Source organism: Drosophila simulans, chromosome X (genome assembly GCF_016746395.2).
Source record: "Drosophila simulans strain w501 chromosome X, Prin_Dsim_3.1, whole genome shotgun sequence".
Taxonomy (NCBI): Eukaryota; Metazoa; Arthropoda; class Insecta; order Diptera; family Drosophilidae; genus Drosophila; species Drosophila simulans.
The window spans coordinates 6,635,763-6,656,565 of NC_052525.2; the positions used below are offsets into that span (position 1 = coordinate 6,635,763).

General features: G+C 40.6%; 2 protein-coding genes and 1 long non-coding RNA gene across 4 annotated transcripts in view; 1 reads left to right on the plus strand and 2 right to left on the minus strand.

Annotated features, from left to right (window-relative positions):
- LOC6725337 overlaps nucleotides 1-11,807 on the minus strand; it is a 36,868-nt gene extending 25,061 nt beyond the window's left edge. Inside the window, exon 1 of the mRNA XM_016172891.3 lies at nucleotides 11,291-11,807. Coding sequence (XP_016038393.1) covers nucleotides 11,291-11,378 — 88 coding nt within the window. The 5' untranslated portion in view covers nucleotides 11,379-11,807. The remainder of the gene's footprint in view (nucleotides 1-11,290) is intronic.
- Nucleotides 11,808-12,727: 920 nt separating this feature from the next.
- On the minus strand, nucleotides 12,728-15,041 carry LOC120285349. Of its 2 annotated transcripts, XR_006542103.1 has the most exons (3): nucleotides 13,342-15,041; nucleotides 13,171-13,290; nucleotides 12,728-13,036 (listed from the first exon to the last, which is right to left on the minus strand). It is a non-coding gene; the product is annotated as an uncharacterized LOC120285349 (long non-coding RNA). The 2 variants fall into 2 exon arrangements; XR_005544651.1 differs by having other exon boundaries at nucleotides 13,171-15,041.
- A 109-nt stretch (nucleotides 15,042-15,150) lies between these two features.
- LOC6725339 (facilitated trehalose transporter Tret1) lies at nucleotides 15,151-18,356 on the plus strand. The gene is made up of 3 exons (XM_002106320.4): nucleotides 15,151-15,942; nucleotides 16,126-16,629; nucleotides 17,125-18,356. The coding sequence occupies exons 1-3, from the start codon at nucleotides 15,672-15,674 to the stop codon at nucleotides 17,925-17,927; spliced, it is 1,578 nt and encodes a 525-aa protein (XP_002106356.2). The 5' UTR covers nucleotides 15,151-15,671; the 3' UTR covers nucleotides 17,928-18,356.
- Nucleotides 18,357-20,803: the final 2,447 nt, after the last annotated feature.

Genomic DNA, 20,803 nt, shown 5'->3' on the forward strand with positions numbered 1-20,803 from the left:
GGGAAACTCGGAGAAAAGTCAATGAAAAAATGAAGTTTCAAGAGGGTTTTCCCATTTTCCCGCACTTCACTTTGCGGCTTGATTTATGCCCGCCTCACTTTCACTTAATTTCCCCCTAATTTCCGCTTCAGTATCACTTGATATTCCATCTACACTGATTTGCACAGCTTTTGGAGTTCGCTTTAGATGTATTATGCAGTATATTTATGCCAATTTGCACTTTATCATTTTATTTCTTATTTAATTATGTGGAATTTCATTTTTCATATTTGCATGCTTTTTTAATTGCTTTACATTGTGTTTTGATTATTTCAATAAAAACACACATTTGTTGTATATGAATAATTGGGCATTCATTCGCTTGTTTGTTCAATTTGCATTTGTTCAATTAATTTTGTAATAAGCTGTAATATAATTTGAATTTATTGAAATATTTGTAGTTCTATGCAATTGATATTATGGTGATTTTCTTCTCAGTACAGCTTTAATTGAATTTGCAATGTTTATTATTTACTTAATAAATTGATTGCGTTGCATATTTTTATCTCAGCCAATTATATTTTATGCGAAACTATATAAATTCAAAACTGATTACAAATTCCCATTTTGTTTTTAGTTTTTAATCTCATTTACTTCTTGGAAATGCATTTAATTCAATTTCCGCCTGCTTCTCAATTTGTTAGAGAATTTCCTCTGGCGAAATTTGATTCCTTCACATCATTAATTTATTTTTTCGACATCTTCACTTCGATTTGGCTTCATTTTGATTTTAATTGACCGCCCATCTTGGCTCGAAAGCAGCTCAATTTCGTTACATCTTGTAGCTCAAGTTGTAAACTTCTCAAGTTTCGGCATTGAGCCTTTGAAAGAATACATACATATTTACCTTGATTTCCCCTGCACGTATATTTATTTTTTGGCTTCTGTTTGTCTTTCATATTTACTTTCACTTTGCACTTGTTTCGGTTCAAGTTAGCGGCTTGTTTACCTTCGCAAAACGTTCGCCAAGTCTGGGATCCCGAAAAAAAGTGTGCAAACCGGTCGTTTTTAGCCGAAAATATTGGTAAGAAATGTCTGGGTAGAGTAACTTTTCGTGGTAACTTTTGTTTTAGTAACCCCTCCACTATTTCCGAGTAAATTCACAACAATAAAGGTCGGCACAATGCTGGCACTCCCATTCTTTCCATCATTTGGCATCATCCATCTCTATATAGACCCTCCATATTTATGATGCCACATCCTCTAAAAAGGCAAAGAAGTTAAGAGCGGGAAAACAAATGGCAAAGTCCGAGGGAAGCTAAAGAAAATTCTGTAGCATACTTAGCGAGAGTGGTGGCATTGAAACAATAGTTCGAAAAGTCCTTACATGCAGAAAAAGCAGAATACCAATAATGATTATATATTAGATAGATATAGCCATTTTCGCAATTTTCTAATATTTTTCAAAATAAAGTTTATTTTGTTTATTCTCAGTGCACCCAAAATGACTGGAGGATATTTGTGGATGGAGATTTGGTCCAAAAAGGGGGCTGGGTGTCATGGATTGGCCATTTGGAAGGCAAGAATGTAAATGACGCCATAATTGCACACATCAAATCAAGCAGCAAGACGAATGGAGAGCAGGGAGCGCAAGGAGCAAGGACGAAGGACGAAGGACGAGCATAAAATCGTAAGAAAAAACAATTGTGGAAAAGAAGCGGAAACAATTTCAATGGATGCGTGCAACAAAGCGTTGCAAATCGACCATTCTGCGACTGGGTGCGATTTTCCGCGTTTTCCTTTTGCGGATTTACCGCCTCCTTTTTCCACATTTTCCGCCCTCTCAGCAACCATTTTCAGTCCAGCATCATTTCTTGCCTTGTTTTGATTGTTTGCCCAAAGGATATTAAGTCAATTGCAGAGCTTCCCTCGTCCAAAAAAAAAGGGAAATAAAAGCGGAATTCCTTCAACTCCGCCTAATATGCATATTTAATTTTATGATTTCAGGCCCAGAAAAGCAGTGGGGAAAAAGGGCTACAAAAGGGAGAAATCCCGAAAGAAGGTTATTTGAGAGGAAACCAACTATTAAACAGCGATTGCGCCGTGTCCTTCGAAAGTTGCCAATTATCCTGATTGCCCAACTGACAGATTCAGACCCTATATGATTGATACAACCATGCCACAAGCCGCACATTCCCGAGTTTCCTTTGATTGAATCCAGTTTTGGCCACAGAAACTTTGTCAAACGATTTGCGGGCCAGCAACTCAGCCACATCAAACTTTCGATGACAAGCATTAAGGCAAAAGGATATTGCCAAGGACATAAGCTCTCTTTTTTTTAAATATTTCTACGTTGTAAGTAAACGAATTTCAGGTACCCTATAGATGGGTTCTTGGTATAGATAATAGTGGAAATAGTTCGATTTACTTTGCTGCCATTTTCCTGATTGAACCAATTGGGTATTAATGTGGTAAACACAACCGATTGCCAGATATTCGGCCCACTTCAAATCGTAGTAAATTAAATCGCAGACAAAGGCATTCGAAATCGGTTCGAGGGGCCTCAAAACTTGAATAGATCCGAGTCCGTGGTGGTGGGGGAAATTCCAAAGTGTGGATTTTATGCCGAAAGACATGGTTGGGTGGGATCGGGTTGGATTGGGTTGGCTTGGATATTGTTCTGTGCGCCGCCGCCTTACTTGGTTTTTGACCTTTGTTGGCCATCCTTTATCCCTTATCTGTCGGCTGTGGTTGCCCGGCTTCTTTTGTCTGGCTTGTTGGCTGCCTGGTCCTGTTTGTTTTGGTTCCGACTGTCTATCTGTCTCTCTTCCCTCCGTTGACCCCTTGACCCTGCCCCCAAACCCCAACCCTTTTACCCCGTGCGCCTGAGTACGATTGTTTATTGTTTGGCCGCTTATCTGCGCCGCCAAATTGATTTCGAAGCATGTAAATAAAACACAGCCCCTCATAATTATGCCCCAAAACTTGTGCGTTTCGCCTTGTAATTTGCTCGAATATGCAAATTAGAGGCCAAGTTTAGCAGATGTCCGCGGGGTTTGGGGTCGGCATATTTCGCATGTTTACCTTTCAACTTGATATGCATAACTCAAATAAACAACCACCCACTCTATCTGCCTTTGGTTTACTACCTTCGGATTTGTCTAAAAGCAAATTGATGGTGCCGATACTACAGTGCGGGCCAAAAGTTAACTGCCAGCTGATTGATGATGATGGCCAAATGTTTGTTTACCTTTGGCAAAACGCTGGCGAGCGTATTTAACGACTCGTCTTACCAGGCAATGGAATTTAATGCGGTCATAACTTAAAGCAGCCATTGAGATATTCCTAAACAAATTCATATATTAATTAACTGTTATTATTGACTTAATTGCTGGCTTAACATAAAACACATAGAGTATAAAGAACTTCATATAAAACACAATTCAGCAGAATAAACATATAAATTTAGATTTATGTTATAGAACAATATTTCAGCACTTTCCACGGCAGATGATTTCAAGTTAATTAATCAAATACGAAATTAAAATACATACAGGTAAACAAATCGGGTTAAATAAATAAAAATTCAAATAGAAATTTATCATGTGAAAAGTGATAATTAACTTGGACACATTCAGTTCGCGCGCACTGTTTTCCGGCGGATAGAAAGAAATTTTCCAAACATTTCAATTCGTCGAGCACTGGAGCAAATAAACATTTTGGCAGAAAATCGAATTCGAAATGAAAATATTCTAGGGGCGATTTTAATTATAAATCAAATCCAAATGGTTTAGGTCAATTCGGGGGAAGTCAGCGAACCAAATGTTGTAGGCCAGAAAAACGGAAAATGCAAATTCGTCCGGAATTTATCTCTTTAAACAGAGTCGACAGGAGCTGATGGCCAAAATGTATCTGTGTATCTGGATCTACAACATTGCATCGGTATCTGTGTGCTGCATCTGCATCTCTTGTTGGTTCAGTTGCTACACTGCCCCATTTCCCCCCTCCCCTGTATACATATGTATGTATGTAGATCTGCTGTTGCATTGTGCGTTTTTCATTTGGGAAAATCTACGAACAAGTTTGCTGTGTGTTTTTCCCCCACCCCCTCTTGTTGTTTTTTGCTGTTGCAGCCACAACTATGGAAAATGTGAAACCCTTTTTTGCAAATCACAGAGCTTAGGCGAGGTGAAAGGATTGGATTGGCCAGTTACAGGTGGGGGCTCACAATATGGTGTTTGTTGAAATCAATGTCATTCCAGGAGCTCTCTTACTGGCATTGCTTTTGCCAACATAAAGAAATCCCATTTTGGATAAGAACTTGGGACTATGGAATTATTATAAAAGGAATAGGTTGATGATTTGAATTAAGCATTTTCATTTCAATGGATAAAGTAATGCACACTACAAATGCTGGCAACTCTGGCAGATGTCGGCGATGACCTATAGGCATAACAAATGCATATGTATGTACGTTGTACCCCCTGTTTTTGGCTCTGCTGACAGCAGCCACTCGTCATAAAGCTGGAATGCAAATACATATATCCATTACACTGCAGCCTGCCGCCAGCTGACAGGAAACGAATCTCCAGGAGAACAATGGCCACCGACGGAGGCCAGAACTTGGGGCCACACTTTGGACGTCATTGGGGCTTGTAGAGGGGGCAGGGGGTGGCAATCGCTGGAGTACGGTCATTTGGCTAATTATCCATTGAGCCGCTTACAACTTAAGTCTCCAAGACGACAAGCGAAATTCCCCCGACGAGAACACTTTCAATTAGACTGGAACTCCGTTACCTGGACACATGTACACCGGTGATTAGCTACGGTGGACAGTTGGCTACCTGGTTGGCAATCTGCTACCGAACAGAAGAACTTGTGACCTGTACAACCTGTGTGACATGACCGCATTTTGGTCATTAGCGAAATGCAATGCAAAACCTTCGAATTTTCCTTGCCACTTTTCTTCAACTCGGTGGGCGTTCGGCAAAAAGGGAAAATTAGAGCAAAAAGGCGTTGCGAAAGGAAAAGGGAAAGGGTAATGCAAATGGAAAGTGAGTGATGTGTTTGGGCTGGGGGCGTCCCGGGGGGCGTGGCAAATCCCTACTTTATAGTTCACACTTTCCCAACATTCGCATCTTCAGTCAATGGGTTTTTAATTAACTTTCAAAGCAAAAACTCAACTGCCAGAAGTGCTTCCTTCTACGGTTTTTCTTGAACTACACGGAGAGATAAAATGTACCTCATTTTGCAAATAAGCATTAGAAAAAGGGTTAAAGAAAAATTTAAAATATGATAAGAGATAGAAAGGTTGTAATGCTTGTAATAGATTTCAAAAGATGGGATTTTCTAAAGTAATAATATTACTTTAAAACAATTTTTCCTGCACCAGTAAGAAAGATAATTAATTATTCTTTTTTACATTATACAATAAGTACCTAAACTTTGCGTGCAGTGCATATGATTGCCCGCCGTCTCTTCTTCGTCACGTTTTGAACCCATCACATATGCCGGGCTCCATGGGGATTTTCGGGGGCGTTGGGTCGACGGGGCGTGGCTGTCATTTTGCATTCTATTCAATTCCCATCAAGGTGGAGAGTGCTCAAGTTGACTTTCAATTTTTCGCCAGGATAAAGGATAATAGAACCAGCAGAGCCAGCAACAACGAAATTGTTGTCAACACTAATGAAATTACAAAAGGACACGACAGGAGATTGGTACTAGGAAAAAAGGAGGCGAGCACTGAAACACAGAGACACAGACACTTTAAATAATTAAGCACTCAAAGGGGATTCTTAAATTATCACAGATCTCCAAGTAGATCTGTCAGTGCTTAATTAAATTTGAAGGAGCTAAACAGATTCGAGATGCGAAACTGAGTAGCCTAATTACTTAAATTCGCTTGAGCAGTTGCTCCATTTTTTGTATATCCACAAAACTTGGCTACATTTTCGACGCAATAATATTTGGCCAAAAAGATGAAAATCCCACTCTGCGAATTGGAAACCACCAACTCGTGCTGACACGTATAAATTACTGCCTATATGCACACGTTCCGTGAAATATGTATATGCTCCATTTTAATCAAAGGGTGTTAATGTTTGCCTAAGTAGAGAACACGAAGCACAAAAACGTACAGTGGATATTGGCAGGCAAACGATATTTTCATTGACTCAAGTGATGATATAAGTGCAAATGGAACCACTGTAAAATGAACTACAATCGAAGCACAAGTTTCACTTAGTTGATGCGGCCTGTAATTGCATGTTGCACGTTGAGTGGCGAGACCTTTTGGGGCATCATCACCATCGCCATCATCATCATCATCATCGTTATTACGACGCGGGAACAGCAATTCCCAACTCGATTGCGTGCTTCTATTCATGTGTGGCCTTTAACCCGATTGATGGCCACGGGCTGGCTGCCTTTCTGGGGGTTAAGGTTGCCCCCGCCTGAGGTGCGGATGCAAAGGGTTAAGGAGAAAAAGTACCACCCCCTCCACCGCCCGCTGGGTGCACACGCAAATGGCAAAGGAGCAAAAGGATCGCATCGGAAATTGTTTTAATACGCGTTTTATTTCATTTGCTGCTTGTAAACTGTCACAAATGGAAAAAAAAAGAAAAAAACAGAGGAAACAAAGTCAGTCGCAGTTCGTGGGCGTGGCGCACATAAATTGTTATTTCTTGGCCCGCGGCACAACAAAAAAATCTAATAAACAAACAAAAGATATAAAAGATATGATGGTGCACGTTGTAAGTACAGTATATAATAATTGTGTACTGGTGGGAAAAGCAATTTTCGTGTTAACTTTTTAACTTATCTGTGTATCTAATCGGTAAGATTGTTGTGGGCAAATTGAAACAGCAGTTGGCGAAATCTCAATAAAGTTGAAAGGACACTGAGCCGCCGAACAAACATGAGTAAGCGCTATCTACAGGGTATCAGCGAGTCGCACAAGTCTGTCACTCAAGGGGATAATCTGGCATTACATTTGAAATGCCCTAAACGACAAACAAAGTGGGATCTCTTTGTGAAAAGTTAAGCCGTCTTGGAAATGTCGGCAGATTTGTTAGGTAAATTCAAATAAATACGAGATGTCATGTCAACACATATAATAGGTATAAAACAGGCGAAAATATCAATTCAAATAATACATCATTACGTTGAAAGGTCCTAAGAACTCACTACAAACAATAAGTACAAATATAATGCAGATAAGTTTTTGACCTTGAGCGTTAGATATTACTTGTATATATATCTATTTTGTTAGCTTGAAAACTGCGGTATCAGTTAGTCGACTATAATATCCCTTTTTGTACTCAAACACAATAAAGACGACACATTTCATATGCGCGTCCTTGGTTAGTTAAAAGGAAAAAATGGGAGCGGTTCGGTGGGTGGCTGGGACATGTCGACCACAGCAGTTGACAAATTTGGAAAAATTGCAACAGCGACAGCAGCCAGATGCTGCTGCCTTAAGGCAAAACAAAAAAATATATACCCCCTCCCCAAAAAAAAAACAACGACGTTGGAGGACAATTGAATATATATGAGTGTATGTATATATATGCAAGTAATAATGTGGCAATTTGTTGACGCTGCTGATGAAGATGCCACCGCTCACGATTCTCTTTTGTATGTTGCCATGGCCAAAAGAAATTGTAAAATGTAAGTGCTATAAAAACGGTCAGCAAACTTAAAAGGAGAAAAAAACGAGTCATTTTTTATTAACGATTTTTGATGTGACGAGATATAAAATAATGAAAGAGGAAAACTACATACTAGCGCACAAAGTTTTTCAATGCATATTTTCCCAACACACGGGTGTCTGGATAAACAAGGTATTCAAAGGGTATTCAATATTCACTTCACATTCGCGTTATTTTCGTATTGTTTATTTTCACAACAAAGTTTTTGTGCGCCGTCCAATGTTTGTAAACATTTTCCGCCTTTTCTCCTATCAATCGCACTTTTCCCCCTTTCGCCGATTATTTTCATTTCTAATTTTTCATTTCTCCCCGCCAGCTGAAAATTCATTTGAGTTGCGGCTAGGGAATTTTAGCCCAATGCTAACCCAACACTTAAATCAATAGGAGTACTTGTACTTACTAGCTGAAAAGTTTTATGTGCGAACACATAAACGGAATCATTATTTAGTTTTCGACTTGAAGTTGTGGAAAACTAATTGCTCTTTTATTATCTTTAGTTAATGTTCGAAACTAAAAAAAAGTTTTTAAAACTAAACCCCAAAATGTATGGCGTTTGAATGAGTTCTGTAAAGTTTATGCACTTTTCGATGCCCCAGGATGTCTGGTTTATGAAGACTTCTAATTTGAGTACATTACAGCGTTCGCCGTACACTTTTTCATCACATCTCATTACGCTTTAATGATTCCGTTTCACTTCAGGTTAAGCTTCCCTGCCACGCCCCCTTTTGGTTTATTTTTCGGCATTAAGTCCTGACAGCCGTTATCTCAGTTCCACCTGCGTTAAAACGTTTTTATGTCATTTTTCTTCTGTCGGCCAAGAAAACCGCAGAAAATTTCACCTTTGCCCCAGGGATTATGATTCGATATTTCCTTTGGCAGCCAAGAAACACTGAAAATCCTTATGAATGTATTCGAATTACTCACTTTGCTGTTGACACTCTTCATTAGGCCACGCCCAGGCGGAAAACTTTCTCTCGCCCACTTTTCCTTATCCTTAAGTGGAGCTAAAAATATTCCTTTGTATATTACCCATAACACAGCTTATATAATTGTAGAAAAAAAAGAGAGAAGAACGGATGGATGGACGCGGTCTGAATAATTGCTGCAAGGTTGAGAGCTTTCGCTGACGCAAGAAGAACGCAGGACCTTTTTTAGCCGCCCACCGCCACCCGATGCAACCGTTACTACACAGAGAATAATGACTTAGAAAACGAAAGTATGATTAAATTATACGTTTTTTTAAATAGCTGCCTTGAACTGTCGCAGACAAGTGCCTGCTGTTGAATATAGTCTAGTATTTCTTTGACTTTGGAACGAATGGAAGAGTTCCCCTTTCGAGTGCTAGCCCGATTATGGAATCATTGTTTTCCGTGTTGCAGCTAGCTACTGCTGCTTACTGGCGTTCGTGTTGCCCTTTTTGTTGCAGGTTCAGGCACTGCCACTGACAGTTAAATGGAGTGTCACCGCCGTCTAATCAGCTGCAAACGCAAACACGAGGTGGCCGCGGGGGGGTAACAAGTGGGCGGAGCAGGGGGCGCTGACAATCTCAGATTAGTGTCGCCATATTGCGTCGGACTGGATCCGCCGTGTGTCTGTATCCTACGTCTGGGGTCCAGGACTGAGTTAGCCCGCCCTTTTGTGACAGTCGCACGTCCGTAAGCCAGTTAAGACAGGTCCCGAGCCCATGGGGCAGCACATAGCGGAGGTGAGCGCGCCAGGTGAGCTGTAACCAATCCGTCAATGCACTCAGAGAAAAGTAGAGAGATCAACAGAGCTAAGCACTCATCTAATCTTAAAGGGAACGAAATGAAGCGCATGAGTTGGGCATAGAAATCCATTTAAAGTAATTAAGATACGTTAAGCATAGCACCCTAAATTTTCTCGCAGTGCTGTCCCAAATCGCCGAAAGGGAAGTCTGCGTGTTGTCTAGTATCGGTTTTGGGTTCAGATGCTTTCATTTTCATTGTGGCACGCTTAGGCAGAGTGATGAGATTTCTTAACTGCGATTTTAGCCTATTTTTGGAATGCCAACACAAGGGATGCTGATGATGGGGTTGGGGTGAACCTGTCCCCGGGATAAATCCCATCCAGATAGACCCGAATAAGTTGTGACTGGGGAATACCAGTCAAGTCAGCTGGCTGGCAGTGAAATGGGAAACCTTTCGGACAGAAGGTTCCATCGAAACGCCTCGAGCCTAGCGGGAATTATATTGCAAAAATGATTCGATTTTGTGGATAATCAAAGCGAGAATGTGCCCCACAATAGAGCGGGCCTTTATGATGTGCAATTTCATTTATTAATAAGCACCAATTATTAAGTGCTTCCCTAATTGAAATTTCCGGAGGCTTATAATGTTGTTTAGATTGTTTTGCAACCGTTGTGGGCGCCGAATGTTGTAATCGGCCTAAACAGTTCCATGGTTTTAGTTGGGAAACAATTAGTGGAGGGGTCTTCAATTTTCAACTTTTCAGCCACTGCAGTCTTTAATAATATTTCTGTTTCTTTATATTCCCTTTAACCAAAGGAATCTTCGACTTGTTGTCAACTTATAATTTAGACGTGGGATAATTGAAATTGCCTTCGAGGCTAGACAAAGTTGCTTTCTGGATTTACTTTTCTTTTCAATTTGCTGGGATTAGTTTAGTTGGCCACATTCTCTTCGTGTTGCACTTTTTCTTGGCTGCATCAGGGGTAAGATGGGGAAAATGCTGAGGCAACAGTTTTCCAAGTATTCTATGATAATAATAAAGTTTTCCTTTCGCTGCTTCTGCTGCTGATGTTCATTTTGCACATTAACGCAATCGCTGCACCGTGATTAAAGTCTATATAATTATGAGTCAAAAAGTGAATTCTGCATTTGGCTTAAATTTGAACTAATAGAAACAAAACAATACTCTATAAAAATATTTAAAATTCCAGTTAGTATAAATTCCATTATCATTTAGCCCTCATATTCATAGGCACATCAAATGCTAATGGTTTTTAATGCTATTTTGTGCCACTGTGCGATGGGTGGAACGACAAACAGGGGGCGGGGCAAGCACGCCCCTGAGATGGAGAGCAGCTCGCGTTTTAATTTCATTAAGTACCGTTATGGCCTGTGCCGCAAGTGGAATGCAATGGGAGCAGGTCCATAAATTACGCATACGCCGCGTTGGCCAGTGGGCTTGGGCATTTTTCGGCCCCCTCAGGGGAATTGCAATTGCACGAAAAACAAGTGGCAGCAAATGGGTAATGGGCTACTTTATCGGTGTTAATTACTAAGCATTTAACCAATAACATTTCAATTTTGAGGCTGCAAATATTGATCATTTGTAGCATTTCAGCATTTTGTAGCCGATTTCCGAGAACTTGTGCTCCTGTGGTTTAATAGACTTACATCGTGTAGGCAAATGCAGATGTGGGAAAGATCTTGCATGGTAAGATCAAATGCAGAAACGCAGATGGATTTTACAAAAATAATTGTCTGAACTCTGTGTGAAATATGTATTTTTGAGGAATGAAATAATATTTGTTTTTCTGCCGACGCTAATTTCGGTGGGAAGACATGCCTCTTTGGCACTCAATTTGGGCATTAGGACTTGGGGGACTTGGGACTCACCTCTGCTGAACAGGATTAGGTGCAGGAGGCACTCCAGGGCGGCGCCGTGGGATTTGTACCTGTACTGGGGCTTGTTGCTCGCTGCCATTTGAGCTTCGATTTACATGTTCGTCGGATCGCCGGCTTTTTCTTTGCACCTCCTTTGGTTTTTTTTTTTTTGTTTTTTGTGCCGGCCTAGTCGCAAAATAAGAACTGCTACTTCTGGTGAATTATTCAGTCCGGTGTCGCTGCACTTGTCCCATGAATATTGCAAGTGCGCCCTGCAATTAGCCACACACTCGCAGACAAAGTTACATCCACGGCTATAATTATTTCGGTAAGCACGCACACACACACATGCACCCTTGCAAAGAAGCCTCCTGACAAACACTTGAAAAAAAAGCCAAATAATTGATGCAATTAAACGTTGACAAAAATGCGCGCCAAAAAATTCGCTCGCGCTTTTGGGAGGCAGCTAAGTGGGGGTGGGGCAGTCGCACGTGCGCTTTCGCCAAGCGTCAGAAACCAACTGAATTCATTTTGCTGGCAAAGTTTGGATTGGCGAACAGAAGATAACAGTAGCTGTTAGTGTGCTGTTAGAAACAGAGAAAGAACGAGTAAATAAATGGAAGCGGGAAAAAAGGTGAATTTTTATGAAATTTCGTATTATGGTTTTAACACTTAAATCGAACTCTTTATGACGCATCACAAAGAATAAATGTTTAATGCTGCCATTAATAATAATGTCCCTAATTAAAACAAATATCTTCGTATACTGCGGGATTTATTACTTTGTACATTTAGTTTCATAAGCCACTACAATTTATATTTATAAATTTATTATATCCCATATATAAAAGGGTCGGAACTGCAACACTCGACTGTTAACCTTATGTAACAGAGGAATGTGCAGCCAGCGGACAATGTTAAGCTTTTAATGCCTCTGTTTCCTGCAAGGATTAATTCAAAAATCCATAAGTCGATTCAAATGCGTAGTTAAAAAGAATGACACAGTAAGAAAACATAAACTTTTACGTTCAACATAAATAAATGAAAACAGTTGCTAATTCAGTTTTTATGAAGGCCTAAAAAGATCTTAGATTTGAATACCTTAATTTCAAATGTTAGCAATTTTTTGCTGATAATTGTACTTATAAGGCCTATATATATTATGTTCAAACTAGAAACGCCTTTTCATGATATTTATGTTATTTCAAACTATTTGAACGTAACGCATTTCAATTACTTTTTAAAACTATTTTTGACTGTGTGGCAACACGGTTTCACTCACTGTTACCAGGTCTGTTAAGTGTATGTTGACAGCACCAACAGTGCCAATCGAAAATGGTAATCGATATCTTCATAGTTTGGCGCGCTCTTTAACGTTAACAAAATTCAAAAATACTTTTATAACAATTTCGTTAAAATGTTCTTTTTGCTGAATTAATAAGACACACATTCGATCTTTACAATACATTTATTACAAGTATTTAGACATTTTGTATTAATTTGGGACAGCATTTATAGTGTAATAAAAATAGAAATAATTTTTGTTACGTATCCTCAAAAACAAAGCAAAAATATGCTTTTTAAATTAAGTTTTTAAGCGAAGAAAAAAACAGTTTGCTAAAGTACTTTTTAGTTGCCAAGCGGGCATTGAGGCTTTTGAGTTATGCTGACGTAGGAACAGTCCTCAGATAACCAGTTTTGATCAGTTTACAGTGGCATTTCGTTTATTGATTTTTGAACCTTTCAGCGGAAATATAACTGAAATCGAATCAAAGCAGTGACAATTGTAATTAATAATCGCATAACAAAAAATAGTTTAATGAGAAATAATAAATATTTTTAAAGCTAAATTATCAAAAAAAAAATTGGAAGTACAAAGTACACAGAGTTACCTTGAGAACTTCGTTGCTGGAGGCTATCGGTCAAATGGGTATTTCCCTTCTACGTAGCCGCATTATCCGATTTTAAAATATATATATGTTCGCCGGTCTGGGACTCTTATCTGATGAACACTGTATGTATTTCTTGAAAGGTGTTTTTTTTTTTTGGGCAGACAAACTCACGTTTTCGTTCTTACTGTTTTATCAGCAGTCTGGCAAGGCATTTACATATAATCGAACGATTCAGTGTGTTTGGGTTTTTTTTTATATTGTTTTTGATTTTTTTTTCGTTTTGGCATTTGCCGAGACACCGGAGAGTAATGCAAACAGAATTACAAGCTGAAACTGATTGATGGAGTTGGGAAGGGAGCAAAAAGCACAATGGGGAAAGCCCTGGTGAAAGGTGGTACTTAGCAGGAAACCAGAAATTTGCCTACAGCCACCATAAATCAGATTCAATTTAAATTATCTGGACACTGGTTGCCGGCCATAAATAACTTATCGTTTCACTTGGCCAGACAACGTTTTTTGCGTTTTGTAGTCCCAGGGCCTTTGCCTAAATTGCTTGATTTACCTAAATATTAAGCCATAAATATTTGAACTTGTCAAATTGGCCCGCAATCAGTATTTAAATATTTGCCGTCATTATCTTGATTACACTGCTTGTTGTGGTCATAAAAACAGTTGCCACATTTCGTGGCTCGGATTTCGTTAATTAAAGTAGCCGCTCGGGCATTATTCATTTCAAAACGATCTGGCCGCGTGGCAGCGGCGTGCATCGCCCTATTGATAAGTCCGGGGGTCCAAAAAGCGACAGAAAATGTAGAATGAGCGCCGGGCATTAACATTCCGCTCGATATCGCATAATTTATGCACCTCTTCCGCAGCAAAGGTGGCCAAAGCGAGAGACAGGTGGACAGGTGAGCGGAGAGGGCTGATAAGCTTCTGGTCTCTCTTTTGGTTTTTGGCCATTGGCTTCTGGCTTTTGGCCAACTGCAGCCGCAGTATTCACACCGATTCCGATGATTACGAGTACGATGTGCTTCGTAAACAGAAGAAAACAAAAAAAAAGCTGCAATTTCATTAACGAAACATTTGTGTTTACCTTATAAAGATACCCTAACGCAGCAAAGGGTCCACTTCACTTGTAATGCAACTTCTTTTTTTAATCATAATTTATTGACTTTGTTTTTTTCTACAATAATGACAATGTATGTATAAATAGACATGATACATACATTTTTATTTTAATTTCTACACGATTATATATTTAAGAAATATATTTTTAAACATTGTTATCATTTTAGAATCTACGAAAATGTAAAGTACATACAATAACCGAACGTCTGCGAAATTAATTGGTAATAAAATACTGAGTATTAGGTACAGAAATAAAGAGCTTCTTTTAAAAGTCCCCCGATTTCGCTTAAGTCCGAAACGTGATTGGCGATTTTGGCCAGATTAGTGGAGTCATAAATAAGCAAATTAAATTGTTTACGCTTTTGTTCTCTGCTCAATATGCCTTGCATGCTGGGGGATTCCGAATCAGGGTATTTCGGTGGCCAACCAATGACAGATTTACTCTTCATTTCGGTTTTTATATAGCATTCAGCAGACGTTCACCCGCCCCCCTTTAACCTTTCCTGCCGTTGTGACAATGTCAAGTTCGTTGCCAATGTCGTTCGATTCGGAGAGCAAAACGCGAGAGATACAGATAATGGGGATTTTGCGGGGGTCTTAGGCGCCTCGGGGGCTTTGGGGGCATCGGGGGGTGCGGTGGTGTGAGGAGGGGGGTCAGCGAGGGTGTCGCCGGATCGATTAGACAGCTAATTGCGTTCAAAACGCCGCTCACAGCGTGCCTGCGGTGGCGTATACGTAATCACCGAATTCGCCTAATCGCGTATACGCCGCGTATTCGTATTAAATGCAAACAATAATTTTTTTTTTTAATTTGCAAATTATGGGGCGCAGAAAGCAGGGCAGCAGCATAGCATCCATTTCAGTCGCCCAGCGAACGCCGAACGCAACGGACGTGTTTTATTCTCCGTCCGCAGTCTGTCCCATCGAAACGGAGAGCGGTAGCAAACAAAATATTAAGGAATGGATTTTTGCGAATTTGGTAAACGTAGCTCGAGTACGGATAACACAAAACTCTCGGCCGTTCGAAACTGATAAGTGCAACTTGTGAAATTGATACTGGAGCGTGAGCCCTTGATTGAAATGCGCGGAAGTTTCCACTTGTCGAACAGTCGGAGCTATCAGAGCCACAGGCCCAGCCAAACTCACAGGTGCCCCACTAGTCGACGACGTCGCCACTGTAGCTAATTGTGAGCCATTAATTGATTGGCAGCGAACAGGGCACCATCGGCTCCACCGACCAGACACGCCCCCTTTTGTTTTCCAAAAGGCATCGCAACCACCTCCCCAACCGCCCCCGCAAAGCCAATAGAATAGAAGGCCAATAAAATATATAAAGAAAAAGAGCAACACCCGCTTGCACACTCTCACGCAAAATGAAGGGCCAGCAGGAGGAGCAGCTGGTGCCGCCGCCGGCCTACAAGCCCACAGTCGTCGCCAAGGACACGGCGAAGGACTCCCACGCGAAGGAGAAGCCCCTCGGCGAGGGTCGACTGGCCGTGCTGCGGCAGGAACTGATGGTCTTCCTGGGCAACAGCGGCGTCCTCGGCTCCGGAATGGTGGTCAGCATGCCGGCCGTTACTCTCAACCAGCTGCACGACGAAACGCAGCCCTTTTGGCTCAACAAGGACGAGTCGAGTTGGTTTGGTAAGCATAGATACTATCAATCTATCATACTGTTCAATCTATCCAAAAACAATATAACTTAACTAAACGATATAGCAATATGTTCATCGCTCTTTGAGATTAAGAAATGATTCAACTGTTCATCATAAAGAATATTCATATAGTAATAAAAGCACTAACCTTTCATTTTATCCTTGTGTCTAGCCTCCATCCAGAACATGGCGTGTCCTTTGGGTGGACTTCTGGTCAGCTACTTCCTGGACAGGATTGGCCGCAAACACACCATCCTGCTGACCAATCTGATAGGACTGATTGGCTGGATCCTGCTGGTAACCAGTTTCATGCACTCCGATCGCGACATGATCTACTATCAAATGCTGTTGGGTCGTTGTTTTGGTGGTATCATGATCGGCATGTTCGTATCGCCAGTGGGTGTCTACTCCGCCGAGATTAGTTTACCCAAGATACGCGGTCGCCTGATCCTGGGCACCTCGCTTGGGTTGGCCAGCGGCATTCTGCTGATGTACTGCCTCGGCTACTTCATTCGTCACAACATCCAGCTGATCTTCGGCATCAGTTGCTGCTACCAACTGGCGGCCACACTGCTCGTCTTCCCCATGCCGGAATCGCCCAGCTGGCTGCTCACACGAGGGAAGGAGGAGCGGGCCAGGAAATCCCTCAGATACTTCCGTGGACTGCCCAAAAAAGGTGAGTCCTTAACTGAAACGCTAAGAGGAATCAGGGAATACTTAACCTTTGGTTCCTATGGGAAATCTGTTTAAATACACTTAATCATTGACTAACACAATACAAAATAATCACACAATCTGGTCAGCAATTTAAGACTATTAGTGAATTAAATTAAGTGAGTGGGTGGCTGAAAAGTCCGATCCTATGGAGCTAATGTAAACATTGACCTTTATGGCATGCCAGGTAAAAAAAAAAATGAGTTGGTAGTATTTCATGCGAAATGATTTAATGAGACCTTTAGGTTCAGTCAACAAAATGGCAAGGCAATGAAAGTAATTATATTAAAAAGTTAAATTGGCTTCCTCGTAATTATCTCAGTAGCATTGAAAGCCTTAATTTCGACTGCTGATTTATTAATATTAGATTTGATCAATTAAGTTTCTATAAGTCTAGTCTAAGCATTTTTATTTCCTTTTTTTCTAATACTTATGTTTTATTTCAATCACTTTTCAGAGGTGGACTACGTACCGGAATTTGAGGCGGAGCTGGCGCACATGAAGGAGTTGGCGGATGCGAGCAACACCACCGCCGCCGGCGAGTCCCTCAGCCAGATGATCCATCGTCCGGAGGTCTACAAGCCCGTCCTGATGATGACCACGTTCTTTGGATTCCAACAGGCGTGCGGCGTGGTGGTGATCATCGTCTACGCCGTCCAGATTGCCCAGCAGGCGGGAGTTACTATCGATCCCGTGCTGGTGGCCGTAATGCTGGGCGTGGCCAGGATAATCACCACGCTATTCATGAGCGGCATCTTCGAGAAGTGGGGCCGCAAGCCGTCTGGGATCTTCTCGGCCACCGGAATGGGCGCCTGCATGCTGCTCCTGGCTGGTGGAAACTGGTTTCCGGACACACTGGGCACCTTGCACTGGCTACCGGTGGCCTGCATTGTCGCCCACATCGTATTCTCCACGATGGGCATGCTGACGCTGCCCTTCTTCATGATCTCCGAGGTTTTCCCGCAGCGGGCGAGAGGCAGTGCCTCCGGGATAGCCATCTTCTTCGGCATGATTCTGGCCTTCATAATGCTGAAGATATACCCGAATATGGAGGCCGCTTTGGGCACAGCCAATCTATTTGCCTTCTATGCGGGAATATCCTTCCTGGCGGCCGTCTTCATCGGCGCCTTTGTCCCGGAGACGAGGGGCAGGACTCTCGAGGAGCTGGAGGAGCGCTGGCAGACCGGCAAGTTCTCACGCCGCCTCACAATCGTCAATCTGAAGGATGTGGAGCTGCACGAAGTGTTCCTAAAGAAATAGAAACATCAGGATGATTAGATAAGATGAAAGATACAAGAAGTGGACAAATTCTGGGGACCATACTAAAGTAACGAGTTCCATTGACATTTTCAAATGAAATGTTAAAAATTATACAAATGTGCTTGTGGAACACGCATTTCCATATAGAAATCGGGTCGGGTTTTTCAATCTGTGATGTGTTAAGTACTTAGCCTTGGCAGCCATGGAATGCGGCAATTTGATAATCAATAAAAACCATTTACCAAGTAAACAAAAGTCAATTGAAGTGCATGTTGCGTTGAAAATGGTGCAGTGACAAAGAAGCTTCTGACATCTATATATATATACCTTTTTTTGTTTTTTTTTTTATATTTCTTACATTTACGCCTTGTATTATTATTAATAAAAAAAGAAAAACAACTTGCTAAATGCAGCATACATGCCAACACATATGAAATACTTTTTAATCAATTCCGGTTTGCAGCAGTATATTGTTTTTCATTCGGGAAAGCCTCGAATGATCGGAAATTGTTGTCACTACAACTGAGATGTTTGATTACTGGCAAATAAATCAGCAAAATTGATTTGCAATCGAAGCGTCTGAAATAGATAACGCTTTTCAAATGTTATGACTGCAAGCGAATCGCGCATGCAAATCTAAAACGTCTGGTTTGAATGAAAGCTGTTTGTAATAATTATAATAATACTTCATTCAAAAAAGGAACCCAAAACTCAACTCAAGTAATGAGATCAGGGCTAAAATTGTACAAATAACCTTGACAAAGTTAAAATTCCAAGGTGACTTGGTTGCCCCTTATCCAACCACCTACTGCGCGGATTCTCCAGAGCATTTGACACGTGCCCACTTTCCAGGTGCGAATCATGCAATTGCCAATGCAATCCAGAGCCCAACCCTCAAGAGATTCAGCCTTCGGCTTGTCCATGCGGGAATCCAAACAATGACTGGCCCGCAAGTCGGTTAATGCTAATGCTTATCGGCACTCGATTGAAGCACCCCATATGCACACAACAATATAGATCGATCACCGACCGACCGCCCATCTGCGGTGGGTGTGCGTTCGTGACACGATCGTGACGGATCACGAGGCGAAGGATCGAGAGTGGAGTGAATATAGTGGCTCTTATCGGGCCCGATTGCGTGCTCTGACGTAATTCCGGAACACTAATTGGACGCGCTGCTCAAACGTGTTGTGGCTATCAGCGCCTAACGATCCGGGAAAAGGAAAAAATCACATCGAGCGGTTTGTTTACCGCTCGGAATGATATCAAAGTATACCTAGTATTCGTTGGCATGCTCGATACACTTCGTAATTCCCAGCAAATTGGAATTATTGGACTGGCACTTGGCGGGACTTTTAATTTGTTTTCCTTTTATTTCAATTTCGCGTTCTTACCACTTGAGATATACAGATTGCCGATGATATAACTCCTTGGGTGGTGCATTCTCGAGCAAAGTACATGGGAAAACGGTTGACTAGTTACAGAGTAAGTCACTCAATTGATTTGGGATCGAACACTAATGATAAGTGTGTTGCATTCAATTACTTGTGACCGATAAGGAGTTCGGTGCTACGAGTATTATTTTAAATTCCAATTTCAATGTTATAGTAACGGTCAAACACCAATCAAATATCTTCGTTGTAGTTCTCGCTTGCGCCTTTTGACTTTTCAAGTGCCAACCTTGGTTTTGTCAAAATTGTAGATAGTGCCGAGTAGAACTAAGCATTTGATTGGCCAAAGAATGTGGCTTCTTTCAACTGAGACACGATCAAAAAAACGAAGAACAAAGCAAAAACTGGTGGGCCATATCTGCCCATACAATTATCCAAAAATGGAAAGTAACACCTCATTGAGTTTGTTATTTTCATACAAATCGATTGGCATTCAAAATTTTTGTTTTTAGTTTTTGGCCAGTTTTTGAAGATTTTACAAAATTGCAAAAAATGAGAAAATTTACCAAAAAATTCATTTTCCTAAGTTCGTCAATAAATGTTAGGGCTGGTTAGCATTGGTAATAAGCTATTTAAAACAGTAATTCTATTAGCTGTATGAGCAATTTAAGGAAAGTTATGGAAAAAAACCCATTCAAAAATATGAAAACTTGTCAAAAGTCGTACCTCGCTGATCTCTACCAAAATGACGGATCGATTGGCGTTAAAAATTGGTGATTTTTTTGATCTTTTAATGATCTTCCGTAAAATTTAATAATGTACAAGATTTATAAAAACTTTACCGATCGCTGTTAACGAGTGCAGCGTGCTGTTACCTAATCCACATTGCTGTTAATTTGGCACATTCTGTTATGCGCACTGCTCCATTGAAAAGATCCCATCTCTATGAAAACGACCGTTACTTTTGCGTTCTGTTTGAATTTTAAATGTTCTTTCGTTTATTTGCTCTTCTTGTAATGTGACATTCTTAAGTACAACAATTAGCTGCTAGTTTAATATATGTATATATGTGTTTTTGTATAAACGAGTTAAAATTCAAGTTTTTCTTATTGGTTTTCCCATTTTCTTGTGTAGTTTTACGGACTACGAACATTTTACGAGTCTGTCTGCTGTCTGTGTGTGTGTCGTTTAATCGGTATTTTTCGTTACATTACGTTATTACTTTTAAATATTTAGTTATTTCAAAAAAATTTCCGCTCGGGGCTTAATATTTATAATATATATATATATATATATGTATGTACGTTTTGTATACGGTATAGTTAATATAATTGTTTTGTCGAATATATTCCCTTTGTTTGTTGCTTGCTATTTAAACTGTTGTTTGTTCCACTAAACTTGTTCTATGTATGAATGTATGTATGTATATTGCTTTTAGGTATGCATTTATTTGTAGGCATTTTATAGTATTCTTTCTTTTCGATT

Coding starts and splice junctions, on each gene's coding strand:
- LOC6725339 (XM_002106320.4), top strand. CDS start 15,672: ATGAAGGGCCAGCAGGAGGAGCAGCTGGTGCCGCCGCCGGCCTACAAG. Junction 15,943..16,125: donor GGACGAGTCGAGTTGGTTTG/GTAAGCATAGAT, acceptor CCTTGTGTCTAG/CCTCCATCCAGAACATGGCG. Junction 16,630..17,124: donor CCGTGGACTGCCCAAAAAAG/GTGAGTCCTTAA, acceptor ATCACTTTTCAG/AGGTGGACTACGTACCGGAA.